A 14,511-nucleotide genomic window follows, 5' to 3' on the forward strand; every position below is an offset into this window, starting at 1 on the left:
TTATGTAATAAGATTAAGCCATCCAACCTGCTGGCAAGCCGTCCTTAAGGTTGTTTTTCTACGTACTGGAACGAACACAGCAGAAGAGACAAAATTAATACAAAACACAGTTTTATGGCGTACGCCTTATATAATGCCTGCGTACATCATTACCAAACACAGCAATACGACAACACATTTACTATCATGCTATTTTATTAGAAATAAATATATGTGTTTACTTTATTTACTCTTTTTATATTAAACTTGAGTAACGCGTATGTGTAGAATGGACGCGATCAAAAAATAAGTAATGGTTCAATTTCTTATAGTTCAAGTTTCTGCTTGCAAGTGTGGTCGGTATAGAGCACACCTTGAGAGTGACGCCAGCTTTGGGTAAATTTGATAAACTGATTTTATGATAATCTTAATTTTTTGGGTAATATCCCATATTCAAAATCAGTTCAAAAATGAAGTCTATACTGACGTCACTTTCAAGCACACCTAAGCCCAATTTCATAGAGCTGCTTAATGGTAATCACATAATGGTGCTTACTGTAGCAAACAAAATTGCTAAGGTGTAAATGTATTTCACATGTTAGCAAGAAAATAAGGCTGCCATCTTGCGCGCTCACAATTGATTTGTATTGTGTCCTCATTAATTTTTGTGCAGATAAGCACCGGAAGGTTTGTATGATGCCTTTCGAAAGAAGGGACATGGGCAATTTTGCGAACTTTTTCTCCATCACACCCCCCCCCCCCGGGTAGCAGTAAAAAAAAAAACCAGATTCGAGGAAGAAGGGCAGATTAGTGTTCATACATAGACAAACGTCAAACAAACCTTGAATGATATAAATAGGCCCTAGGAATTTGTTACTATCTGAAAGTCTTAGTGACATTTTTAAGGTTAAAGTTCTGTCTGTTGTGTGGAAACAGTGAGATTGTTAGAGTTACACTGTGACATCGGCAAAGTTTATCTTTGTACATGTAGATGAATACAATAAAACTAACCAGTTACATTTTCGATTAAAAGTTTTGTTGCGTTTTAAGATGTCTACGAAATCAGCTGTTTTATGCCACGAAGGGAAAATAGCCCTATTGGGAATTTTGGATTTGAAATGACTCATTGAATACAAAATTTGAATACAAACTGTGGCCGCCACAGTGGCCGCCTCAAACCGTGGCCGCCCAAACTGTGGCCGCCACAGTGGCTGCCTCAAACTGTGGCCGCCCCAAACTGTGGCCGCCACCACAGCTGTACCTATCCCATCACTGTCATCGTCAACCGCCATGAATCTCGCCTTGTACTCCGGCGACAGCTCGGTCAACTTCTTAAATGTTCCTGAACGTCGGGAACTCAACTGAGTTCAACTGATGAATACGTTGTATAAGCTTATATAACTGGATATAACCGCTTAACCGCCAAGAAGAGGGAAACCAGCGAAAATGCCATGTAATGTTCATGACTGGTAACCTATAGTACTAATCAGGTAAAATTGCTTAAATAATACTTAGTGATTATTTGCAACTCGTTGAAATTGGGCCCTTTTAGTTTACATGAAATGTTTAATTCAATACTTGTAGACGTTTATGTTTGTTATACATTTACTTGTTGCTCTGCTGCTAACGGTCGCAGCCACAACAGCTGCGCCGATCCCACTGCCATCGTCAACCGCCAGAAATCTCGCTTTGTACTCCGGCGACAGCTCCTCCAATTTCTTTACCATCGTGTTCCGGAATGTCGGGAACTCGTTAAACAAACTGCCGTCCACGCCGATACCGCAGACGGGACTCTTCTTGACGCGGATCAGCAGGGCAGCAATGGCTGCGGCAACCAAAATGGCGCCGCGTTCGGTAAGTTTGCAGCAGATTTTGTACACGAGTTTGCAGTCAACTGTAGACGGATTGTCAACGCCCATGGATTTTAGAATACGCTGAGATTGAGAATGCTGAACACCAGAATCCCTGCACAAACAAAACAAAGTTAACATTTCAAGGCCCCATTTTGTTTTACCTAAAAGAGACCTAAGATGGGGGATTATGCAACCTCGTTCTCATTGGTTTACAAATAGATTTTGCCATACACATCCACCAGATAAAACAAAGCATCCAACCCCTTGCTGTGGAGCAAGCTCCTCCTGTACAAGCAAGAAACGTACTTCGATGGTCCCAACGCCTTGTCCAAAAGGCGCTGCGGTGGGATAGGCTGACCTATGCACAATATTAGATCATTTCCAAAAAACATCGGTTTCGAAAAGGCCCATAGGCTACCTACCCTTCCACGATTTCCGAGACGAATAACGTTGTGAATACCCATTGTTGTTGCAATGTGTCTGGTACCTTGCCTTCAAATAAAACCCCTTGTTGAGCTAGTTTAATTAGAATGAGACGTGCAACTTCTCCCATGTACTTGCCGGAAAACATCTTCTCGTATCTAACAGAAAAGATAATTTAATACATTATGATTGTCCCACCACATCTGTTCTATCTTTGCAAAGCATTGTCTTGTTGTAATCGAAAAGTACATTGTTAACATATTTGCATAAGAACTGCTCACCTAACCGAATGACCTATGGTATAGAAACAAAGGCATAAGTGGCACAATTATTTCACCTTTGTTAAGAGAAACCCTATAAAAATAAGATGTTATCAAACAAGCAATCTGAATTCTCAAATAACAAATCTGCACAGCAAAGCTATAAGTATTAGGTACATCGCAAACTAATACATTGATACCTCACCATGTAATGCCTCAAATCATATACAAACAAATTGTTATATTTTATTTCCTCTACTTTGCTTCGTCAAAGGCCTACCTTTTACCTTAAGACAATTACGGTATATATATGCTACATTTAAAATATCGGTCGTATATAGCATTGTGGCATTGTAAAAAGTAGGCTAAAATCGGCTTCATTATGACCGTGCGTTAAGTTGTTAATTCTGAAATAAACTCCCAATATAAAAAGAGTTCGTCGAGTCACCTTGATGCATATATAATAGAATATAGAGACACTAACATTTGGTTTCTCTTATTTAAAGTCTGGCTGTCCAGGTCGAAATCAAACTCTGCCCTCATGAAGTCGAGGGAGCCATCGTCACCAAAGGCACCACACTCGGTATCAATGACGACTTGTTGTGGTTCGTCATTGTCCCCTGTCCACCTTGTCACTTCACTCAATGGCGCGACGTATGCTGCATTGTAACCGGTTCCTGCGATGAAAAGAAGTTCTATTCAGTTTTAATGTTACACTCATGTTAAGATTATGTCTTTACATTTAAACATTGGGAGCTAGTCCAAGGTTGATGTCCAAGGTTGGGAGCTAGTCTGGGCTGATGTCCAAGGTTGGGAGCTAGTCTGGGCTGATGTCCAAGGTTGGGAGCTAGTCTGGGCTGATGTCCAAGGTTGGGAGCTAGTCTGGGCTGATGTCCAAGGTTGGGAGCTAGTCTGGGCTGATGTCCAAGGTTGGGAGCTAGCCTGGGCTGATGCCAAGGTGGGCTAAGGGTCTGTGATACTCACCTACAATAAGGCCAATCTTACAGTCATTGTCATAGTACGCCCCAGCCATAAGGACTCCAACTGTATCATTTAACAGAGCAACAGTGCGAAGCTTCAGGCTCTGTTTTCAAGATCGGACAAAATGAGCTGGCTTTATTTTAAAGTAACTTCTTAACGGTTAGTAGTTACAACAAAAGACAAAAGAATGTCTCACATAACGGCAACTAAAGTTTGACAAAGTAAGAATAGGAAAACAAAGAGATCATTTTGCGAAAAAACTACGACCTGCATGAAAATAATGACAAATGAATTTGGGCAAGGAAGAATGTACAGATCGGGTAAACTGTTAGATTTTTACAAAGTCATCTTCGTGTATAAACAAAGACGGCGATGAAGGTGATTAGTGATTAAAGCAAAAACAAAAGAACGTAAATGTTTGAACCTTTTTAGCTATTGCCTTCTGTAGTAGTGCAACTACGTCTTTCCCAACGACGCCATCTACGGCAAAATCCTTGGTCCAGATCAGCAAATCGGCTTTATAAAAAGAAGAACAAATAGGTACAAACCGGACTTGTGTTTTAGTCGATTGAAGTAAAATATAGTTCAATTAAAATGATTGTACTTTTCTCATACCTTTGTTTTTGTATTAGTTCGATTGTTTTAATCCATACAGTAGATATACAATGAAACTAAGCTGTGAACACACATTAAACTGAGGAGGGGGCGGGGGGACTGATATATTTTACCATAAACACTCTACATTGAAGAGAAATGGTTCTCAAAATGCTTGACGACATAAGACGCTGCTGTTCTTTATTGCTATTAACTTTAGGAGTGATGACCAAACGTATTCAACCCCTGTAAATATAGGTCCCAATCAGAGTGCTGGAATATTATTTGACGAGATAATAATCAACCAAACAATGTGCTACCGCTTACCACTGTTTCTCCAAAATGTTTTAAGACAGCATGTTTCGTGGAATGATGTCCCCAAAACCAATGATGCCAGTTTGTAACTCACCTGAATCCAATCGGCGTTGCTCCATGGGAAAAGAAAACGTAAAACTCAGTGGGAAGGTCACAGATTCACATTTGGCAAAGTGCGTCTTAATAAAGTGATCCAGCTTGTCTGCAATGTAGTCGAAAAACTGTCCAGGGTGACCAAAATAAAATCAAAGATTGTTTGAGTTACTTCAATGGATGGGTGGACAAAAAAGTAGTCAGTCCAAAGCCAACATGGCTCACCAGGCTGGTGTGGTTTCATTGGCATTAATCGAATGGGAATATTGATATTTCATTTGGATAGGGTGACAGTCCATTGCAGGTTACTTAAGCTCTCCCAGGTAGGCTACCCCATTAAATTGTGTAATTCTGGTGAAGAGAGCGATGGGTGAAGCATTCGTTACTGCGTGTCAGGGGCCAAATGTAGTGTGCGTACGGCCAACGGAAGAGAAAGAAGTGCCGAAAAATGGCACAGAAAAATATGCCGAAAAATGGCGCAGAAGAGCAGAATTCTGCTCTTTACAGATAGTATTTGAAAATATTTACTTAAATTAGAAAGAGTTGTTAACTTTTCTATGAACTAAACGATAGACATATTATAAACCAAATCAAGTGATTTTATGTAATCTGGTCTGTAGGTTTTACACGGGTTAGCTCGAACATCTGACGTCACACTTTGACAGTTACCGGCCTCATGCTAACCTGATCTGAAGTTCCAGTTCTGACGTCATGCGGTAGGTGATACTTCTCAACTGCAACAACCTCTATACCTTCACCAGTGAATTTGGTCAGCAAGACACGGAAATTAGTTCCTCCCATGTCCAGGGCTAAATAGTTACCCCTCTCTGTAAAATTTTAAAAAAAAATTGGCCCATGCGTTATGAATATTTAATTATGTAAACAAGATGTATTGAATAAGTGTAATTATAAAGCAGTCAGGTTGGCTCAGTGGATTATGTCCCTGCTGCTTTTCATATCTGTGGGCCCCGGTTCGATTCCTACCAGAGACTTGCATGTGGATTTGGGTTTTCAGTTCCTGCCTGGGCACGAGGTTGCCTGTTGCTCATGTCTGTATTACTGACCTGTGCCATTGGGCATTAATCGCACATGAGATATGAGCATCTTGACCGCTGCGTCTTCGTGTGTCTCTGGCTGTAGTCCTAAATCAAAAGAGCGCTGGCAAACTGCTATGAGTTCATGCTGAACTTCGTCTGTTAGATGTAATGCATCCAGAATAGCGGTTACTTCCTGCGCAACAAATCAGACAAAGCTTATTTCTTTCTCAAGCAATCATATATCATCGGCTCAGAAGTAAGTGGAATTTGTATGAATATCTTTTTGGTTTTATATACTTGTGAGCTCCCGGTTGAAGGCAGTGGACACTATTGGTAATATTGTCAAAGACTAGTCTTCAAAGTCCGTGTATCTCAACATATGCATAAAATAACAAACCTGTGAAAATTTGAGCTCAATCGGTCATCGAACTTGCGAGATAATAGTGAAAGAAAAAACATCATTGTCACACGAAGTTGTGTGCGTTTAGATGGTTGATTTCGAGACTTCAAGTTCTAAATATGAGGTCTAGAAATCAAATTCGTGGAAAATTACTTCTTTCTCAAAAACTATGGCACTTCAGAGGGAGCCGATTCTCACAATTATTTTGAGTAATTACCAAGTGTCCACTGCCTTTAATGGATCTTTCATAGATCAAGAGTGGTCTTCAAAGTAACTGTTTGGTACAAAGTAACATCCATTTTCTAAGAAAACGTTCATTTGTGGATTTTGATTTATTCAGAGACAATTTTCATTTAACACCTGTCTGATCATTACGTAATATGAAATTGCTGTAAACGACCTTATTTACTGCGCCAGCGATTGGAAGAGAAACTGATAAGATAAAATGGTCAAATTGTAATTAAAAATGATTTGATTTACCTTTGGAACATGTTCACCATTTTGTTTCATCTGTGAGCCAGACATTGTCAAGAGACGCCTCGTAGTTTATATCAATTGGAAAAAGGAGATGGCAATAATTACAGTCCAAACCACACTGTGTATAGAAAAGGAGAACGAAAAAACATTACGGGAAAGCTCCGCTACAAAAAGAGGCTATAACATCCTTTTCATCTGACAACTAACACCTGTAGTTCCTTTTCAAAGTGGTTTTTGATTGATACAGCCCGAGGTAAATGACACAAGTAATTCAATTCAAACACACCCACTAATGAAAATGATGTAAGTTTTTTGGCGAAACATAATGGAGCTTTCCCATAATGCATACAAAATTATTTACAATCATGAAACATATAATTTCGAAGCATCATTGGTAATTAATTATGCACAATGATTCTCTCTATCCGGCCCATTTATATTTTAAAAAACAGTAAATGTACGATCGTTCTGATCTAATGGGATTATAAGTGCCAACGTTGTTTTTTTAGCAACTACCAAATCAATACAAAATGGTATTTAACAACTTCGGCCATGCACCTCCGTTCATGACGTCACAACGTTGCAAAGTGAACGGCATCCATTATTTTGAGGGCACACAACTAAAAATAAAATACATTTAGATGCTACAATTGTGATTTTTTTTAAATACTTTTATACAATTTGACTTGACTTATTTGTGTGAAGAATCAAAGATCGCTACCGTCAAGGGAAAACAAGTAGGCCTACATGTTCATCTGGAGTCGTGAACTTCTTTAAAATTGCGAATTCGTATTAGGACATAGTGACGACATTGTGTCTTATATGATTTGTTTAGTGACTAAGCAATTAATTTGTGCATGTTTTATCTCGTTGGTGGGGGGGGGGGGGGGGGGTCCGCCCTGTCCCTCCCCGGTTCTAAATTTGTATTTGTATATGGATCAGTCCACTTCATTTATACTACGAGATAAACATTGTTTATCAGCAGACTTTAATCCTGTTACTAATCATAGCATAACTATTAAAAGAACACGTTGCCTTGGATCATGGATCGGTCGAGTTGGTCTTTGAAAAGCGTTTGTAACCGTCTGTTAATGCATATGATTATTAGAAATATATTTTTAAAGTAGATTACAATGATCCACACACATTTGCTTCGAAATTGCGTAGCTTTCCATTTACTTTGCAAACTAACACGTTCAAAATAATTCCCAAACATGGAAAACTGTCACGAAATCACAATATATAGCTAGAGTTCGGCCCCATCAAAAAATAAATTGCTTTGTTATGTAGGTCAAAGTACACTGAAGCCTACAGCATTGCAATGGCATAGTAGGCCTACGGGTGAAACAGGACACGTGCAACATATTCAATAAACGAGGGGCGTGGTCGTTGAAAGGAATGTATTAATTTTATTGACCAACAAAATAATAATCAACACACCTTTGGAACGTCCTAATGTTTACTCACTGGACTCAAGAGGGATGCCAGGAGGAAGGGACATTACGCGCTAGGTTGCCTATGTTTTTAATTTTGTATTCTAGCTGCTTTTGCTACCAAATCATGAACAGTTATTTGCTAAACAAGAGAGCATGCTTACTCTGTAAACTTCTTGCAATGTAACTCACCTCTCAGAAGTGTTGCAAATAATATTGAGGCCGATAGGTTTTGTTGACTTCCTATGAAGTTTAATGGCCACACTGTGGAGTATATGTACACACTGCTGGTTTTACAATCCGTCTCTGTCCACGTTTAGTCGAGATATGTCCCCAACTTGTTGTCATTGAAGATAAATAATGATATTATCAGCTGTCCTGTCGTTACGCGTCATTGCACTCTTACACGCCGATTGGAATGGTAGTGCAAAGGCTATCCTATGTATAGGTTAAATTATGCAAATTTCATAGCGCTAGCAATTAAGTTATGCAAGCGTTTAAGCCTAGGCACAAAAAGTGGTGATGCCACTTACATAAGGAAATTTCCCATAATAACAACACAACCAAGAAACAAATTAAGTTCGTGAAAAGATTAACACTCTGCATCAGTTTTCTTTTTCTGTGGACCTTCTTTATTTAGCTATTTATTGGGAATCCACCTGCTCTTATTTCCTTCCTCCATGCTCAAACCAACCAGAGCAAAACCAACCAACTTCTGCCCTAATCCTAATCTCCGTCGGCGGTGGCGGTATTTATAATTAGAATAAAATAAAAACGCGAAAGTCGCCAAGAGAGGGCGCCCTTTTCAAATATACACAGCAGATGATCTTTACTTCGATCGATCGCGATCGAGCTCAAGCAAGTAAACATAACAAAAATCGTCCATGGTGGTGTATTCCCCTTTTGAATTGACATAGGTACAATAGTATTATGATTAATAAAGATGAAACAAACATCAGAATGGATCCAGACTCGCCACTTAATCGGGTAAGGTCGAGTAAAGCCTATGCTTTGATTATGAATACAGACAGTGCAGGTGGGTGAACAGTGAACATGAGTGCGGCTCAGACTGACCTAAATGTAGTGGAGCTGGACTGACTGTACATCCTGCTTAAAACTAACATTAACAAGAGTTGTGCAGATGTAGGTAGTCCGAAATATTGTTCCATATGCTATTGGGAAAGGGATAATCTTCCGGACATCGCCACCAATTTATCCGCCGTTAATTAACTCCAAAACCACTGTCCTGGTGAAAGAATTACCCCTCTGAGAAACGGTTGGTGTCAGAAATTTGTGTGGGATAATAACCAAGTTGTTCACAATCCTGCACATAGAGTATATCAACACTGGAAGTATTTCACTTTCAGTGAATAATGGGTTCTGAAAGTCTTGGGTTATTGTCCATATGAAATGGCAGTATTTGCCGTGTACATACGTAATATTTCACTGTTGATAAACAGTGATAATTGCTTTTTGCTTTGTCTAACCCAACAGGCACATCAGATGGAGAGACAAGCTGAGAGAATGTTACTATCAGGACGTTATGATCAAGCTGTGATATGCTACAACCAAGCTGCAGGTATGCATAAACCATGACTGGTCGAGCTGTACAAAGCATTCATCACTTTTCTTAGAGCTGGCGCAGGAATTTTACATAGCCCTGGTTGCGGAGATATCTGTGGCTTGGAGTGACCGGCCCTGAAATTACAATACGGCCATTGCTTCTGTTACCCCGGTCCTGGCCTTTGTGCCCCTTCACAGTTTCACAGACTTTTAATTGAAAATGGCCTAAATCCCTTCTTAAAGACGAATTGTTAGGCCATGAAAGGAAACTCTAGTACCTGTAATGACCTTATGTTCTGCAGCTGATCGTTTAGTTGCATTCAGTCGGGTGGTTTTGAAATAATTGTAGCTCATAATCAAGTTTGTGTATGACGCCACATGTCTTTGTTTTTATTTTAGAAAACCTGTCAGAGGCAATGAAACATACCCAAGACCCATCCGCCATTTTATCTCTTCAACTTCAACTCAATAATCTACTGAAGCAACCTCAGATTGTCAGGAAGCGACAGCAATGGGGAAACAGAAAACAAGACATGGTCACCACAGTCTGGAACGGGCAGTTCCTGACTGACACTAAAGAAACCCATAGCCTGGAACCAGACCTAGCTTGTGAAGCTTCACAAGTACATGTAGAAGAGGAAGATACCAGGCTAAGGATGGATAGCCTGGAGTCCAGATTCAGCTCAGACGAGACCGACTCTCTCCTCACTTTAGTTCGCCAACATTTTATTGTCAAAGATGAACAGCCAGGCTACAGAGTATCCCAACTCCTGACAGCTATGAAGACATTAAGCCTGGGTCAAAGGCATCCCGATAACAACGAGCCATCAGACAATGGTCCCTCAGTCCTGAGCGCGAATCCAGTTGGGCGTAAAGTACCCAAAACCGAACGGACAGTCTTTGAGGAGCTCCTGACCCAGAATGAAGAGCTTCGGAACCACTTGGTCAAACTCTTCCAGGTGTTGGACAGCTGCGAGAATGAAAACCAGAAACTGAAAGCCACAGTCAAAGACCTGACGCGTGAGCTGGAGGAGTCTAGAGCTCAGACGGTCATCAGAGATGGGGAACATTACAGAGCCACCCTGGATACCCCTTTCTCTTTGATGGAAGGCTTCATTGGGACCCCTCCCAGTGAATCTCTACCTCCACTGTCACCTCTACTTATCCCTGATTTTGAAGACATGAATTGAAATTATATTGTGATTATTGCTATTTAAAGGCAGTGGACACTATTGGTAATTACTCGAAATAATTATTAGAATAAAACCTTACTTGGTAACAAGTAATGGGAGAGGTTGATAGTATAAACATTGTGAGAAACAGCTCCCTCTGAAGTGACACAGTTTTCGAGAAAGAAGTAATTTTCCACGAGTTTAATTTCAAGACCTCAGATTTAGAATTTGAGGTCTTGAAATCAAGCATCCTATAGCACACAACTTCGTGTGACAAGGGTGATTTTTCTTTCATTAATATCTCGCAACTTCGATGACCGATTGAGCTCAAATTTTCACAGGTTTGTTATTTTATGCATATGTTGAGATACACCCAGTGAGAAGACTGGTCTTTGACAATTACCAATAGTGTCCAGTGTCTTTAAAGTCACTAGACATCTTTGGAAATTGTCAAAGACCAGTATTCTCCCTTGATGTACCCCAACATCAGCATCAAATATCAAACCTCCTGTGAAAATTTGAACTCAATTGGTCGTCGAGGTTGTAAGAGAATAATGAAAAAACAAACCTTGTTGCACAAATTTGTGTGCTTTCAGATGCCTAAAAAGGACCTCAGGCTAAAGTCTTTTAATATTTGAGTGAGAAATTACCTCTTTCTCAAAATTTGCGTTACTTCAGAGGGAGCTGTTTCTCACAATGTTTTTACTATCAACAGCTCTCCATTGCTTGTTACCAAGTAAGTTTTATGCTAACAATTGTTTTGAGTAGGCAGCTCTGTGAAAAAAAAAATTTTTTTACAGTTGTGCCAGTTCCAAAAAATCTATGTTAAAAGTCTGCACATGGTTTGTGATAATTTGTTGTCATGAATGCAGCAAAATACAAATCTTTGTTTCAAAGGACAGGAAAGTTCTTGATGGCAATTAAAAATAGTCAACAGGTTTGAGTGTTACATGTACCTGTGTGTATAAATTGTTATTTATCATCTTAATGCTACATGTTACATGCACCAAGCCATACTTTTTCCAGCGATACAAAGACCAAAAGGTCAAGGAAGAGTGATATAGGACATTGATTAATGTTGGGTGGCAAGGACTTATTCAAATTAACTTGCATTTTGATTTTACTCTTGCTTTAAGATAAAAAAAACAATCTGAGACCATCTTAATTCATTTGTAAATTACCTTGTCTATTTCAACAACCTCATTTATTCAAAATTAAATACGTAGCAATTTACAATTATTTCCTCCTGATTTGGTGTTTTTTCTCTTGTACTCTTCTGAGAGCGTTAGGCAATTTATTTCTAGGCGAATAGCTCCATGACATAAGACTTGGGGTTTTGAAGCCATGTTTACCTAACATTAACTGGCTGATAAAGACAGGCTGTTTAAGACTGGTTGGCAAACGTGTTGCCCCCCCCCCAAAGCCATAATATACAGGTACCTGTTGGCGCTTTAGTTAATGCATCACACAATCAATACATACCAGTACTTAAAGTTCCTTAGTAAGTAAGGTTTGCGATTACATCATATAAAAATCTCCAGGCTCACACACAAGCAGAGTCCAGCATTCTGTCGGAGCACACCGATCGAAATGCCAAGCAGAACAATCTGGCTCTTCTCGGAGCCATCAAAAAGATTTTACATGGTGTCATCACAAACCTTACTTACAAAGTATTTTTCCCATAGCCTTAAAACGTATCTTTACTTAAAGTCTATTGTACCCCCTAACGCACACAACCTGTAAGCATCTCAAGAAATGAAGCCCCAAAACATGCTAGCAATTGAAAAACAGAAAGGTTTTACAGATTTTCTTACATTATTACCGCTTTTTAACAAATTTGTTGAGTTGAGATATGCCGAAACAGGCCATGAACTTCACTTTTGAAGGGAAAATGTTAGTTTGTATTGGAACCTTGCAGAGGGCACCACAGCAAAATCACAGGGCACCACGACAACTGCTGTGGGTGCTGTGGGTTAGTTAGTAAGGCCTGCTAAAGATTTGAGTGAATTCAATCTGTATGCTGAGCTTTGCTAAAATGTTATGTGTAAGGAAATAATTATGTACAAAATACAATGTTACAAAATTCACTTCATAAATAATACACTTACTATAATTATTGATTTGTCCTACCATGACCAAGTATTTACAAGAATTTGCAAAGTTACAAACACAGGGGCTAAGCCATGCACGGTCAAATTGCTGGCAGGAGGACTGCCAGGTTTGGTATTTGGCATCAGTCATAAGCCTCAATGTGCGGCATCAGATGGTCGGACTAAAGCCTCTAACACTCGTTTTGAAAGTGTTACACAGCACAACTTATACCTACACGTACTCGAGTCCTCCCTTCAACTGTAACATTGCTGAGATTTTATATACAGTTAATCTTAAACCATCCTCAGGTTAGTTTGCTTGCGCTGCGACTGAAACCGTCGGCATTGAGCAGAAAAAATTACGCTCAATTAATTTAAACTGAAAAAAACATCGAGTGAAAGTCCTAAAACAAGGATCACCTTGACAAAACCGTGAATGACTCTGATCGTCAAAGTTTCAATCATACGACTCTGCTCGTCTTAACATCTGAGGTCATTAACATACGACGACTTGTCCTGAACGATGTTAACCTCAGGCGCAGCATCCTCCTGAAAAGTCAGTCGCCAACTGTTCTGTGTTGCAAGGTTGTCCTGAGGATGGCTTTATTCTTTGCTTGTGAAAACCCCAAATACCTCCCCTATTTACATTTAATTTATAAAAACCCATTTCCCACATGATGTAGAGGTAGTGATTGTGCTTGGAAACTGGTGTTATTTAAGACAAGGGTGTAAATAAAAAGCAATGTGTAACTTAACATACATCAACACAAGATAAATGAGTTGGTTTTGAACTATTTACAGACATGTCTTCATTTTCTGAAAAGAAGAAAGAAAACATTAAACTTGATTTTAAACTAAATAAATGATACGTTACCACAATAAGGAAACCAGCCAAATTACCATTCCACATGTATGATTTGTGACTGGTATCCTGCTCATTTACGCTAAGCCAAAAATTGATCAGCAAGATTTTGTTGCTTAACAAGCTCTATGAATTTGGGTCCAGATATTAGCCTGTTGACCTGTTCCTGTGTTTTTATTATTCAGTATCATAACATGACCACAGGAACACGAAATCCACTTTGTTAATGACTATTTTCTAAACTTGACATTGTTGAGATAGATCACAGTCATGAATATCATTGATGAGCCAAAGACAGGCCTCGAGAATAACAGGGCTCTGTTCTTGGTGCTGTTTTCAACTCATTTTAATTCTGGTATTGTAAAATAAATTAAGGTCCAGTAAAGATTTTGAGCTTCAAGCCCTGCAGTCTTGAGTAATTTTCCCCTAAATTCAAGCCAAGATGTCTTTAGGTTTCCGATTTGCAGATGAGTGAAGTTCGCTGCCACTGCAGTCTTGAGATCTCCAGTCAGTAATGTTGTCATCTTTGATGGCATTACAGTCTAGAGATAGAGTTGCTTTGATTCTGCTGGTGGACTCAATGGGACAGTATGGACACTTTATCCTGAAGAAAACAAAACAAGTTCTCTTTATCAAAATCGTATTCGGCCCGCAGTGGTTTACACTGTACACTTTACCGATTCGTGTCATCATCCTGAAATTTAATCTGTCTTACCATGTCTACGCAGAGGACACTCAGCTTTACATAATCTTAAAAATCTTCTCAAGAAAACGCCAATGCATCTATTGTAAGACTTGAGAAATGCATCCAAGGGATTCGACGTTGGACACAACAAAACTTCCCAAAGTTAAATGATGATAAGACAGAGTTCCTTCTTTTTGGGTCACGTCAACAGTTGACATGGGTTTCAGTGCCATACTCTCCATCGGTGATGCTCGGATAGCTCCCGCTGAAAGCTCGGAACTTAGGGGTTATTTA

The 14,511-nt window shown here is 39.4% G+C and overlaps 2 protein-coding genes across 2 annotated transcripts; one reads left to right on the forward strand and one right to left on the reverse strand.

Annotated features, from left to right (window-relative positions):
* On the reverse strand, window positions 1-8,204 carry LOC117294321 (hexokinase-2-like). The gene is made up of 12 exons (XM_033776681.1): window positions 8,038-8,204; window positions 6,416-6,530; window positions 5,563-5,728; window positions 5,183-5,325; window positions 4,500-4,626; window positions 3,921-4,012; window positions 3,500-3,599; window positions 3,000-3,192; window positions 2,255-2,413; window positions 1,589-1,944; window positions 1,241-1,321; window positions 1-65 (listed from the first exon to the last, which is right to left on the reverse strand). The coding sequence occupies exons 2-12, from the start codon at window positions 6,458-6,460 to the stop codon at window positions 1-3; spliced, it is 1,527 nt and encodes a 508-aa protein (XP_033632572.1). The 5' UTR covers window positions 6,461-6,530; window positions 8,038-8,204.
* Window positions 8,205-8,667: 463 nt separating this feature from the next.
* Window positions 8,668-10,662, forward strand: LOC117294969 (nuclear receptor-binding factor 2-like). The gene is made up of 3 exons (XM_033777525.1): window positions 8,668-8,832; window positions 9,340-9,424; window positions 9,808-10,662. Exons 1-3 carry the CDS (start codon window positions 8,776-8,778, stop codon window positions 10,596-10,598), a joined length of 933 nt encoding a protein of 310 aa, XP_033633416.1. The 5' UTR covers window positions 8,668-8,775; the 3' UTR covers window positions 10,599-10,662.
* Window positions 10,663-14,511: the final 3,849 nt, after the last annotated feature.

This window comes from Asterias rubens, chromosome 9 (genome assembly GCF_902459465.1).
Source record: "Asterias rubens chromosome 9, eAstRub1.3, whole genome shotgun sequence".
Lineage (NCBI taxonomy): Eukaryota > Metazoa > Echinodermata > Asteroidea > Forcipulatida > Asteriidae > Asterias > Asterias rubens.

Coding starts and splice junctions, on each gene's coding strand:
- LOC117294321 (XM_033776681.1), bottom strand. CDS start 6,460: ATGTCTGGCTCACAGATGAAACAAAATGGTGAACATGTTCCAAAG. Junction 3,193..3,499: donor TAAGATTGGCCTTATTGTAG/GTGAGTATCACA, acceptor TTTTCATCGCAG/GAACCGGTTACAATGCAGCA. Junction 1,945..2,254: donor GTCTCGGAAATCGTGGAAGG/GTAGGTAGCCTA, acceptor TTGTTTGTGCAG/GGATTCTGGTGTTCAGCATT.
- LOC117294969 (XM_033777525.1), top strand. CDS start 8,776: ATGATTAATAAAGATGAAACAAACATCAGAATGGATCCAGACTCGCCA. Junction 8,833..9,339: donor CAGACTCGCCACTTAATCGG/GTAAGGTCGAGT, acceptor CTAACCCAACAG/GCACATCAGATGGAGAGACA. Junction 9,425..9,807: donor ATGCTACAACCAAGCTGCAG/GTATGCATAAAC, acceptor TTTTTATTTTAG/AAAACCTGTCAGAGGCAATG.